Source organism: Pelobates fuscus, chromosome 4 (genome assembly GCF_036172605.1).
Source record: "Pelobates fuscus isolate aPelFus1 chromosome 4, aPelFus1.pri, whole genome shotgun sequence".
Classification (NCBI taxonomy): domain Eukaryota; kingdom Metazoa; phylum Chordata; class Amphibia; order Anura; family Pelobatidae; genus Pelobates; species Pelobates fuscus.
The window spans coordinates 241,025,846-241,039,579 of record NC_086320.1 but is presented as its reverse complement, the minus strand read 5'-3'; the positions used below and the strand labels follow the sequence as shown (position 1 = coordinate 241,039,579).

At 40.3% G+C, this 13,734-nt stretch overlaps 1 protein-coding gene across 1 annotated transcript; it reads left to right on the top strand.

Annotated features, from left to right (window-relative positions):
• Positions 1–6,063: 6,063 nt before the first annotated feature.
• On the top strand, positions 6,064–13,391 carry SNRPD1 (small nuclear ribonucleoprotein D1 polypeptide). The gene is made up of 4 exons (XM_063452019.1): positions 6,064–6,225; positions 7,026–7,102; positions 9,367–9,558; positions 13,278–13,391. The coding sequence occupies exons 1-4, from the start codon at positions 6,212–6,214 to the stop codon at positions 13,352–13,354; spliced, it is 360 nt and encodes a 119-aa protein (XP_063308089.1). The 5' UTR covers positions 6,064–6,211; the 3' UTR covers positions 13,355–13,391.
• The last annotated feature ends 343 nt before the right edge of the window (positions 13,392–13,734 follow it).

Sequence of the window (13,734 nt, the reverse complement as noted above, 5' to 3'; positions counted from 1 at the left end):
CGCTGTTTTAAGCCTAAAATCAGCGGGGGACCCCAAACAAACCAACCATGGCCTGTTCCCCCGTCTCTCGAATGGCCAGATTAAAACGGTCGAGCCTGACCCCAGACAAATGAACCCCATCCGACCGCAACCAATCTGCCGCCTCCTTCTCAAAACCTGATGAAATGGGCATCCCCCAAAACCCCTATGTGGCGAAACCAACTTCGCCACTGTGAACTGGAGAAGTCTGGTTGCTCGCCTGCTGCCTTTAGATTATGGACCGGCAGCTAAAGGGTTAATTTTGCTGTGCAGAAGGATTTATTTCTCCCTTTCTGCACAGCAGTTCGGCAGATTCCATCTACCGAACAAACAGCCGTTTACCAACCTCCCCAGAGCCGTGGGAAGCCGGCCGGCGTTGTTAATGGGCCACCCAGAAGCTGGAGTGTGCCTCCTATTTACCTCCCTGAAGCTGCGGTTAACCGCAGCTTAATTGATTGTTACTGGGTGGCCGCTGTTACACTTAGTGGCCGCTAGGTGGCGGTGTTCTGGATTTCCCTGGGCAGCCAGCGCTTTTATGCCCGGCTTTCATGCACCAAAATCAGACACTTTTACGTGCAGGCACCGCTGAACCTCCAGTCCCTGGTTCTAATTCGTATGGATTTGGTGAATGCAGGGAAATTCGGTATTTTATGTTTTATGTGAATGTTTTAACCCAGATAGCAATGCCATGGAGCCTGTTTGTATAATTAAAGACTTTAGCTCCATGGCACTTAAACTGTATTCGGGTGGTGTGAGTGCCATTCACCTAATAATGTGCACCCAGGGGGGCGGGGCCGGACCAGCATGGCGGACGGTCGCAACTTGCAGGAGCTCCACAGCAAACTACCTGCCCGAGCACCAAACCGAACCTTCTGCTGCTCACCACTGGACCCCAAAAGCGACTTACCCTTCACAGACAACGGCCCGAGGGTTCCGGTCCAAAAAATCGGGATGCCGGCTGCCAGGGTCCATGCCGAGCGATTGCGGCCTTGCGGGGAGTACGGGCGGGTGAGGCGGCCGCTCACCCGTCCCGGATCTTCTCACCCAGCGGGACCACACAGAGCTCCGCTTCCCCCCCCTCGGGACCGGGGGGGATATCCCGGTCCATACTCCACCGCTTACAGGGCGGATGGCCCCCAGCGGACGACGCAACAGAGCCACGGAATATACTCAGACGCACGAAATGGCGGACTCACACACCCGTCACAACCAAGCACAGAGACTAACAACTCAAAGTAGGCAGGAGCCCCAGGGGAGCCTAGAGGCTAAGCTTGAAGCCATCATGGAAGCCTTCTGGGCGAAATTGGCAGCAAAAGCTAAAGGTCCCCAACGAGACCCCCCAGCAACAGCCCAGTGGAGGGCAGCCAAAAATGGCCGCGGATCACATAGCGGCATCACACAGTGCCCAGCACCTGCCATGAGCGGCAAACACCCCCACGGGACGGGAGCCACAAAGCGGACGGCTCGCAAAAAGAGACCAAGCAAACGGAACAAACCACCCACACCTACTAGCCGCCATCAGGGGAGACCAGCGCTGACAGCGGAGAGGCCTACACAGTGGCGCTCAAGCAGACTACGGGACACCGTAAAATGCAGACCGAAACAGAGGAAGGTACCGACTATGACCAACATTGGACCCCCTGTGACCACTCGGTCCCACTGGCCCCCACATGTGTTCCAGACCCTGAGGGACTGTCCAACAGATCACCAACGTCTCCCGGTATCAGGAGTCGGCTGAACCTGAACTGAACATACAGTTCGTGCCTAAGCTGCCAGACCCGATATTTACTAATAGCAGCCACTTTACCTGACTGTGCAAACTGTTATGTGTTTAACCCACGGTTTACCTTGTTCGTTTACAAGCACAGATGTCCTAGCTAGAGACTTCTGAGTTACACTGTCTATCCCTCTGCAGAAAGTTTAACCATAACCAAATATGAAGTCAATGTCAACCACTCCTGTTTATTCCGTCTAAAGAGTTATGCAAGTGAAAAAGCCTACATTGAGATATAGTTAGTGATTAGAGTTCTCTTTTAGTAATTAAAATGTTCGAGCTAGCATATAGGTCCGGCGCTCTGATGCCCCCTGGTGGATCACCTTACTTAAGCTTATGGAAACATAAGGGTTGTTTATTTTTACTTTTTGTTCGTGTAACTGTTTGCTGAGTGGATGGGGAATACCCCCATTTAGCATTTTGGGTTGATATTTGTATGGGGAGATAGGGAAAGGTTGAGGCTGCCTTGAAGTAGCAGTTTAATTCTTTTCTCACTGTTGTGAGTTTTGACAGCTAGTCCAGGGCATACTTAGGACTTTGGTGTGGCACTTATGTGAGTAAAGGGTTACGGCTCTGTAACATTAGCCGGAATATCCCTTGATATCAGAGCAATACTCTCTCACCTGCACAAATCGTATGCAGGAATACCAGGAAACACTAAGTGTATTTTCCTACATATATATGCTCCATATTCCCTCAGGATAAGTGCACCATTTGGTTCTCTATATAGTGACTCCCTGAGCTACCTCTACCGCTACCACGCATCTCTCTATACTTCGGTATATTGATCCCCCCTTTTTCCTTCTCCCCTCTTACTATCGTTCCTCCCATCCACTACCTACCCAGGCATTTGTATCCTGGACATACCTGTTGCTCCACGAACTAAAATACGTTAACTATACTCTACTTACCCACCTTTGAGGTTCTAGTACTTATTGGGAAACTGTTTGCTAATTTTTATTATACTTTAATAAAGGCTTAACCAAAAAACCCCTTCCCTCTCCCCCTCCCTCCCCCTTCTCTACATGTGACACTTATAATTGGAGGTATATAACTGAGAACGAGATTGGATTACACCCACTGAGTGGGATCGTTTTCTTTATCTCAGTCCTCATTTTCTCTTTTTGCTTTTGACTTTATTTGGGGTTAAGCCCCTTATATACCTCTGGTAACCTACTCGGAGCATGTGAAGCTAGCTAGTCTACTTTCACTCCCTCCTCCTCTTGATCTATTTCTATATATATCTATCTATATATAAAATACAAATAACCGCAAATATATATATAGAGATAAATACATATAATTACATAAAAGATTACATTAGTATACACGTAGAATTTATATACCTATAAATGCATATATATTAAAATTCTACGTGTATATTTAAGTAATTTTTTAACATAATTATGTCATTTGATTAATTAAAATTTGATTGACATGCCTGACAACACAGGGAGAAAGTGCAGAGAATTTAATTCGCAAGCACTATATTAGACCCTGTAACTCTCCAAGACACCATAAAACCTGTACATAGGGGGTACTGTTTTACTCGGGAGACTTCGCTAAACTCAAATATTAGTGTTTAAAACTGGTAAATTGTATTACAACGATGATATTTTAAGTAAAAGTGACGTTTTTTGCATTTTTTACAAACAAACGGCAGTTTTATGGACTATATTATTGTTGTAATATGTTTTACTGTTTTAAAACACTAATATTTGTGTTTAGTGAAATCTCCCGAGAATAACAGTACCCCACATGTACAGGTTTTATGGTGTTTTGGAAAGTTAGAGAGTCACATATAAGGCTTGCATTTCATTTTTTTGACATTGAAATTTGCCAGATTAGTTATGTTGCCTTTGAGACCGTATGGTAGCCCAGGAATAAGAATTACCCCCATGATGGCATACCATTTGCAAAAGTAGACAACCCAAGGTATTGCAAATGGGGTATATCCAGTCATTTTTAGTAGCCACTTAGTCACAAACACTGGCCAAATATTAGTTTTTTGCTTTTTTCACACAAAAACAAATATGAACGCTAACTTTGGCCAGTGTTTGTGACTAAGTGGCTACTAAAAAAAAATAAACATACCCCACGTTCAATACCTTGGGTTGTCTACTTTTTCAAATGGTATGCCATTATGGGGGTAATTCTCATTCCTGGGCTACCATACCGTCTCAAAGGTAACATTACTAATCTGGCAAATTTCAATTTGAAAATGGAACGTTCTATATTTGACCCTGTAACTTTCCAAAACACCATAAAACCTGTTAATGGGGGGTACTGTTGTACTCGTGAGACATCGCTGATTACAAATATGTGCATTTTGTTGCCGTAAAACCTAACAGTATTATGACATTTACAGCTAAAATGTGAGGCGGAACTACAAATTTAAAAAAAATAAATAAAATTTCTCAGTTTTTTTAAATTTTATTCATAATAAATTGTTTCATATACAAATATTTTATATGAAATGAAAGCCCTGTTTCTCCTGAACAAAATGATATATAATAAGTGTGGGTGCATTTAATATGAAAGAGGGGAACTACGGGTGAACAGACATATAGCGCAAATTCCAGTTTTTGTTTACGTTTTGTTTTGATCGGAACGTGTACTATTGACTCCGTCCTGAAGGGGTTAATATTAAAATACACTTAGACAGTGTATGTGTATGTATGTGACAGTGTATATATACTTAGATCATATATATAATCTAAGTATATATTATTTTATTTCACACTGTTTTAAAACTTTATTCAACTTTTTCTCACACTGTACCTGTCATTCCAGGCACTCTCCCTGCTGGCACTACTATGGATGGCTATTCCATTCATGTGATTGTGAGGTCCTCGCAAGGACCTGGCGATCACATTTCCAGGAGGGCCGGATCGGCAGCAGGGGGACTCCCTGGGATGTTAGGTAAATCTCCCCCATTGCGATCACCGGCGAACAGGTAAGTGGGAAGGACGGAGTGGACGTGCTAAGCTGCCCACTGGCGTTTAGAGCCGGTTCCCCAAGGACGGCATAGCACACCCACCGTCCTTGAGGGGTTAAAACGCATGGTTTTCCCTTTTGTGAACAAGCATATAACGCTATGATATGGGACTGGTATAAAGACACAATGCTTCTGGTCTGGTATATCCCCAGACCGGCATTGATATGGTGTGATGTCCCTGTGTTATGCTTGTAAAAAGGTGCGATTTGCATTTGTTGTGTTTGCAGTAAGGTGTAATGGCCTGTGTTATGCCTGTGATAAGGTGTGATGTGCCTGTATTATGCTCGTCATTAGATGTGATGTACTATACTTGCAATATGGGAAGAAGCATTCCTCTGGCACATCACCATCATCACACAAGTATAAATATGTGTGTGTAAATATATATTTATGATTTGAGGCTAACACATATTATCATTGGCATTATTGGGAAAGCATTGTATATGGAGCTTGCGATTTCATGCGCACTAGCAGATGAGAGGGTTTGTAGGAGCTCTCCTTGCAGTGGTTCCATGTAATGTGGAATGCTTTGGGTGACTAGTATTACAGAAACTTTTAATTTCTTTTTATTCATTTTTTTTATGGGACAGGAAGGATTATGAGACAAAATATAATGCTGGATATGTTTCTTTAGTTTCTCTTTACATGGTGGAGCACATTCTTTAAAATGTTTTACTTTTTCATGATTTGGAAGGGGACGTGCAGGTACAGCTCCTCGCCAAGGGCGCTTGAGACCCTAGCTGTGCCTATGCTGTGACCCCTCTAGCCCGATCACAGTAAAGGACCATTGCTAGCTGGATGTGTATTGGTCCTTATGCTTAATGGGAAATAGATTTGTCACTGTGAACTGGCTAGTTCCTATCCTTTAAGAGGACCTAAACACTATGGAGCAGGATAGGAACTAGCTCTCTCAGTGTGAGCTGGATAGTCTCTATACAGGACCTGACCTCTAGCAGGAAAAAAGGTCATTTAGAAGGATAGGAACTAGCTTACTCAAACTGAGCAAGTTATTTCCTATCCATAGGAATGACAGGGTAGTTCTACTGGATAGGAACTAATAGACTCAGCCGATAGGAATACTACGTACGACTATTACACTATGTAGGGCTACGGTTGCAATGACGCTGTGAGTGAACACACGCCTTGTAGCCACGCCCTATTGATGGGAGAGGGGAAACCATAGGGGATGGGAAACAGCTTATTTCAAATGACGTCAGGACGTAATGACGCCTTTTCAATTCACTTCCGTATTTTCCCCTTTAGCTTTCGCATCCGGGTCATCAGCCATTGCTTCCGTTTAGAAAAGTCTCAGTTTTCCTAAGACGCTCGGTTACGTTTCCTGTAACCCTGTGTCTAATTTTTGGTACATAATCTTACTCCTTCTGCCGAAAGAGTGGGATTGAACTTGTGTGTGAGCAGTCATGAAGCTGGTCAGGTGAGAATAAAGTTAATTTATGTTTGTGACTATAAGGATGGCGTTAGATTGATCGCCGTAATTGTAGCTGGCTTGAGAACTGGTTCGTGGCGGGAAATGTGATCTGCGAGTTCTATCGTTTCTTGTTTGTTTTCCTCTTTTCTTTGTTCGAATGCGCGCGAGTGAGACAATGAATACGAGAAATCGCTGTTGAGATACTGGAATATAATTAGCCCAGTGTCAAGGCTTATTCACTGACGAGCCATTTATAGTAAATTGAATACCAGTCTGCAAATTTTGGGGTATAAGCTGTTTCTTTGTAGAAACCTTCCAAAACCCATATTTGCCCTTAACCTGCACGCCAATGCACTATTTATCTAAATAAAGTAAAATAACGCCCATGTCTGGAAAGTACTCTAACGTTATGTATGGAGTGGATGTCTTCCTTTCTATCTTATTGTTTTTCCTCAATTTGACAAAACATTGCAGATTTTAACAAAAATTTCACTATTATAATTGAACGCGTTTACCCCTCCCCGTCAATGCCAATCAGTTGGCCCTGTTCCTGGTTTGTTTAGCTCAGTGGAGCTAAACTCTTGCAGTGGAGCAATGTGAAGCCTGTATTCAGAGGGGGGAGCTAGAAGGGACACCTTGCAAAGGCTAAATAAGAGATCTGCAGCCTTTTAAACATATGCCCCAATGAGGAAATGACATTAAATGCGTGTATGTTTTTGTTTAGGGTATAAATAGTGACTTTTTCGTTGGATAGTGGAGTGTACCTTTTAATTGCTTTGTAGTAATGCATGTTTTGTTTTTTTTAGGTTTTTAATGAAACTGAGCCACGAAACTGTCACAGTGGAGCTAAAAAATGGGACTCAAGTTCATGGCACAATTACAGGTGTGTTCTATAGCATACAGTACTAATATAACTTGTTACCTAACTATGGACAGCCTGTTGAATGTGTTTCTAATCGTTTGTCAGGAGATAAAGATATATATATATATTTCCTGTAGATGTACTGAGAATTTGAACCATGATTTTAGGGAAATTTATAAAAATTATTATGGCAAACGCATGTTCTATATTGTTGCAAAGTGATGATCAATATGTCCTCTGTACACCTCTATTGCTGTTATATCAATATCATTGAAAGTGAGATGACTGCTTTAGTTTGTTTATGTTATGCTTTCAATACATGCTTTTAATTTTTGTGCATCAACCCATATATTGATTACATAGTTACATAGCTGAAAAGAGACTTGCGTCCATCAAGTTCAGCCTTCTTCACATATGCTTTTGCTGTTGATCCAAAAGAAGGCCAAAAACCCAGTCTGAAGCGCTTCCAATTTTGCAACAAACTAGGAAAAAATTCCTTCTTGACCCCAAAATAGCAGTCAGATGTCTCCTTGGATCAAGCAGCTATTAGCCCACTAATTAGAAATTGTATCCCTGTATGTTATGTTTTTGCAAGTATTTATCCAATTGCAATTTAAACATCTGTATAGACTCTGACAAAACCATCTCTTCTGGCAATGAATTCCATATCCTCATTGCTCTTACTGTAAAAAAACCTTTTCTTTGCCTTAAAGTGGATCTATCACTCTCTAGTAAAACTAATTGCAGCTTTTAGTGGGGGCGATTGAAGCAGTGGTGGAAAGTTAAGTAAGCACTCAACACACATAAAGAACGTTAGCTTGCTGAAGTGCATTATGTGTGACAATATGCTAATTTAAATTCAGTTTGTAAAAGTGCTAATTTCTATTTTAAAATCTGCACTTTTACAAATAATATGGAAACACCTCCCTGGCTGTCTGATTCCATTAGCTCCACATAGTTAAGTGGCTCATTCCTGTATTTTCCCTCGGTTCGCATTGAGACCACTGTCAGCTTAGTCGGCTCATTCATGCATATACGTAGGAATGCTTTAAGAGTGTATTAACTCTCTATTAATTAGTGGTGCCCTGCATGCCCAGGTACCTTTATAGCACTACAGTGTACAGCCCTGGAAGGGTTTATCAAACTTGTAAGGTGTCCAGCACATCATGTAAAGCCTTAACATGGCAACACAGAAGATTTCCAAAATAATTCATAATAATAATATAATAGCTAACTTTAAATTTTTTTTTAGGCAGGAATAAACAAGGGCACATATCTGTGTTACAGATCCAGGAACGTCACATAAAATATTTCCAATTTTCACCATATATAAAAACAGAAATGTTTTAATATAAAATCATAAGAACAGGGCAAATTAAACTTTTTGTTGGCCATTTGGTGGGGCAAAAATCTGACCTGTGACAATTTTTTTTTGAAGTGCTTTTAATAGGAAAAATTTGATATTTTTTTTTGTCATTTATCCACGGACTGTGTGAGCAGATGATCTTGAGCAGTAGGTTTAGAGGTTGGTCCTGCCATCATTACGCTATGGATTGCAGGATAAAACTTACCAGGAAAGGTTAAAGGATCTTAACATGTATAGCATGGAGGAAAGACGAGACAAGGGGCAAATGATAGAAACATTTAAATACATAAAGGGAATCAACACCGTAAAGGAGGAGACCATATTTAAAAGAAGAAAAACTACCACAACAAGAGGACATAGTCCTAAATTAGAGGGGCAAAGGTTTAAAAATAATATCAGGAAGTATTACTTTACTGAGAGGGTAGTGGATGCATGGAATAGCCTTCCAGCTGAAGTGGTAGAGGTTAACACAGTAAAGGAGTTTAAGCACGCGTGGGATAGGCATAAGGCTATCCTAACTATAAGGCTAATTAAAAGTATTTTGAAATATATGGCAGACTAGATGGGCCAAATGGTTTCTATCTGCCGTCACATTCTATGTGTGTCTGTGTTCCATTGCTAGTCAGCTACTGCAGAAAGGCCGCAGGCAGTTTTTAAACTACAGCTTCCATGGTGCTTTGTCAATCTTAAGGCATGCAAAGCATCATGGGAGTTGTAATTCTACAACATCTACATCTTGGGCACACTTGATACACCCTGTACGTGCTAATATTTATGTGAACCAAACAATTGCTAGATTGCCTCACTAGAAGGAACGTCCAGCAGTACGGTTTGATTCATGAGCTGTTCTTTGCACTGGGAGCTTTCACAACAATCACTTTTTTTTTTTTTTTTTAACTATTAAATCTCTTTATCCTAGGTGTCGATGTTAGCATGAATACACATTTGAAAGCTGTCAAAATGACTGTCAAAAACAGAGAGCCTGTTCAATTGGAGACATTAAGTATTCGAGGAAATAATATCCGATACTTTATTCTGCCAGATAGTTTGCCTCTTGACACTTTACTTGTTGATGTTGAGCCAAAAGTAAAGTCAAAGAAAAGAGAAGCTGGTAAGTGAAAATGTTTGTGGGTTACAATGATTCCTATTTGTGACAGATATGTGCTTGAAAGGACATTCTAAGTGTCACTGTTCATAGAGCACCTTGTGCCTACTGTCAGCTCAGCAGAGTGGTTTTTGAACTGCACCAATTTAAACAAAATACATTTGAGAAAAAAAAAAAACTTACCTTCTTAGAACTTACAATTGGGCCACCTTCTCTTTTCACCCAGGAGAGAAGAGCACAAATTGGCTGTAGATGACTTGTTTCAGTTAAATGCAAATTTATAGCCACTATGATGAATGGAACTACTTTTTGGGAATAAACTACTTATCCCATTGAGCGCTACTGGCCATATATTTAAAGGATAAGAAAAGACGCCTATGAGTCTGAATTCTGTCCCATCCTAGTCATTGAGGAATTTAAAGATTTATCCACTTTTTCAATTTACCACCTGATGCCATTTGTGTTAAAGGGACACTGTAGGCACCCAGACCACTTCTGCCCTTTGGAGTGGTCTGAGTGCCTTACCTCTCTCCCCTTAGTTCTGTAAGTCGAACGTGTTTTGATTACATGACTAATCCCACCTCTAGTTGCTGTCTCTCAGACAGCCGCTAAATGGTGCTTCTGTGTTTTTAGAGCACCAAAAGTGTTTTGTTTTACGTTCGACGTCCCCACACTCTGCATTAGGACATCGAGAATTGCCGGATTGAATAATGCTTTCTTATGGGAGGTCTAATGCACGCAGTCATTGCCGCACATGCGCATCAGGTCTCCCCTGCCAGCAGCCAGCAGAGGGGGAAGGAGTGTGGGCGTAGCTGAGCCAGCGCCAAGGGACAAATGCGCGGGTCCCAGTTAAGTGTCTTAAGGGGTTATTAACCCCTTCAGCACCACGGGAGGCGACCTTGACACAAGGGGAAGCTATAGTGGCAGGAAAAAGTTTGTTTTCCTGGCACTATAGTGTCCCTTTAACCCCTTCAGGACAGAGTCAATAGTGCACGTTCTGATCAAAACAAAAACTGGAATTTGCACTATATGTCTGTTCAACCGTAATTCCCCGCTGTCACATTAAGTGCACCCACACTTATTATAAATCATTTTGTTCAGGAGAAACAGGGCTTCAATGTATCATTAACTATTCATATATGGAACATAATTTATTTTGAATAAAACTTGAAAAGTGAGAAAATAAGATTTATTTTTTTTACATTTGTATTTCTGTCTGACATTTTAGTTGTGAATGTCATAATACTGTTAGGTTTTACTGCAAAGAAAAATGCACATATTTGTAATCAGCGATGTGTCACGAGTACAACAGTACCCCCCATTAACAGGTTTTATGGTGTTTTGCAAAGTTACATGGTCAAATATAGAACGTTCCATTTTCAGATTGAAATTTGCCAGATTAGTAATGTTACCTTGGAGACGGTGGGGTAGCCCAGGAATGAGAATTACCCTCATAATGGCATACCATTTGAAAAAGTAGACAACCCAAGGTATTGAAAGTGGGGTATGTTTAGTCTTTTTTTAGTAAGCACTTAGTCACAAACACTGGCCAAAGTTAGTGTTCATATTTGTTTTTGTGTGAAAAAAGCAAAAAACAAATATTTGGCCAGTGTTTGTGATTAAGTGGCTACTAAGAAAGACTGGACATACCCCACTTGCAATACCTTGGGTTGTCTACTTTTGCAAATGGTATGCCATCATGGGGGTAATTCTCATTCCTGGGCTACCATACGCTCTCAAAGGCAACATAACCGATCTGGCAAATTTCAATGTGAAAAAAATTAAAAGCAAGCCTTATATGTGATTCTCTAACTTTCCAAAACACCATAAAACCTGTACATGGGGGGTACTGTTGTTCTCGGGAGACTTCACCAAACACAAATATTAGTGTTTTAAAACAGTAAAACATATTACAACAATAATATAGTCCATAAAAGTGCCGTTCGTTTGTGTAAAAAAAATATGCAAAAAACGTAACTTTTACTTAAAATATCATCGTTGTAATACAATTTACCAGTTTGAAACACTAATATTTGAGTTCAGCGAAGTCTTCCGAGTAAAACAGTACCCCCTATGAACAGGTTTTATGGTGTCTTGAGAGTTACAGGGTCAAATATAGTGCTTGCAAATTAAATTCTCTGCACTTTCTCCTTGTGTTGTCAGGCATGTCAATCAGATTTTAATTAATCAAATCACATAATTATGTTAAAAGATTACTATACATGTAGAATTGTAATATATATATACATATATTTAAATTCTACGTGTATACTAATGTAATCTTTTATGTAATTAAAGATATATAGAATGTCATTCTATATTGTATGTATGTATGCTTGCTCGCTCTTGGGTCTTGAAGTAACAAACAAAAGTATTTATTTCATAAAAAGGTATGCAATAAGTTGACCGACGTTTAACCCGTTCGGGTCTTCCTTATTGCATACCTTTTTATGGAATAAATACTTTTGTTTTGTTACTTCAAAGACCCAAGAGTGCTACCTTTTTCTATTTACTCTATATACAATCAGCGTGGAAGTGCACCAGGGCATAATCTTCAATTCGAAAGTACCAGTACACATTTCTATTTTAATTTTACACATGTCTAATATTTTATTTACAGCTCCCACCAGCAGGGGGACTGTCTGACATTTTAGACAGTTGCCCTGCTGGCAGATCCACAGCCAGCTATAGGGGGACATGTGATCGCTCTTTGAGAGCGATCACATGGCCCCAGGGGGCTTCTTTTGCCGTGGGAGGACTGCCTGGGCTGTCAGGCAGTCCTCCCGAAGAGGATCGTGGCGCAGGTGAGTATCCCGGGCGCTCTGGGGTTGCAGCCGTTACGGCGTTCTATGCCGCCGCAGCGGCTTTAACCCCTTAAGGACACGTGACCTGTCATGATTCCCTTTTATTCCAGAAGTTTGGTCCTTAAGGGGTTAAAGCCCATTTAAATGGGACGGCATAGAACGCCGTAACGGCGTTAAGGAATAGGAGGGACTAATTCTCCAGTTCTCCCCCTGAGTTACCTCACCATTACTCTCAATCAAGTTAAATAACAATGGCAGTCTTTTTAACATTATAGCTTTGTATGTGAAAAGAGAAGCTCAGGTTGACTGCATCCTTGGCTTACTATCCCAACCCCTACTTCAAACTGTATAGGTTATGATTATTAATATTGACATTTATATAGTGCCAACAGATTCTGTAGCGCTTTATATTATTATAAGAGGGGGGTTTTAACAATAAATAGGACAATTACAAAAAACTTCCAAAAACAATAGGTTGAAGAGAGTGTATCTTGTCTCCTCCAATAATGGTGTCTAAATTTCACCATTCTGAGATCTTTGGAATCTCTACCTCAATTCACGAGCAGTTGGTTAACTTGCTACAAAAATTTTGCTAGTCATTAATTTGGCTAGATAATGTATATTCTTATTCAACATTTGCAATCAAATAGTCTGTTAGTGAATGCAATTCTTAGCATATTCCCTGTAAATTCTACTTTGTAAATTGCAGCTCTTACTAAACTTCCTTTTATTATTGTTATGAGTAATAAGAATATCTCTAGAAATGTCAAACTTGATGGGGGAAATGTTCTGCTTGTTCATTCATAAATCACGTGTCAGAATCTTATAATGGAAAAATAGACATATTACTAATGTTAATCAAATCATGTCTGTATATCTAATTGTTATTATAGGTTTTTATAATGTATTAAATTTTTTCAGTTGCTGGTCGTGGCAGGGGACGCGGCCGTGGCAGGGGACGTGGTCGTGGCAGGGGACGAGGTGGTCCAAGGCGATAACAAGCTGATAATACTCAACGGAAAATTGGCTTTTGAATTAGAGAACCGCTGTAAAATACATTTGGTGTTGATTTGAAAATTTTCAAGTAACAAATCATTGTGCTTCTGTTTGTGGTTGAAAGCCTTTAACTTGGACACAAATGTATTGTTGTTTTTGTTATTCGTGTTTATTTTGTTTTTTTTTTACAAAAAACTAAGTAAATCTTTGGGTTTTTTTTTGTTTTGTTTTTTTAAATTTCTTTTTTTTTTAATTTTTTTTTTATTTAATTTTTTTTTTCAAATAGGTAGCTGTAACATCTTAATTGTTTTTTAGGTAGGGACTTTTTTTGTGTGTTAATATGAAGACCTGCATACTTTTTTTTTTTTTTTTTTTTTTTAAT

Coding starts and splice junctions, on each gene's coding strand:
- SNRPD1 (XM_063452019.1), top strand. Junction 7,103..9,366: donor AGTTCATGGCACAATTACAG/GTGTGTTCTATA, acceptor TCTTTATCCTAG/GTGTCGATGTTAGCATGAAT. Junction 9,559..13,277: donor GTCAAAGAAAAGAGAAGCTG/GTAAGTGAAAAT, acceptor AAATTTTTTCAG/TTGCTGGTCGTGGCAGGGGA.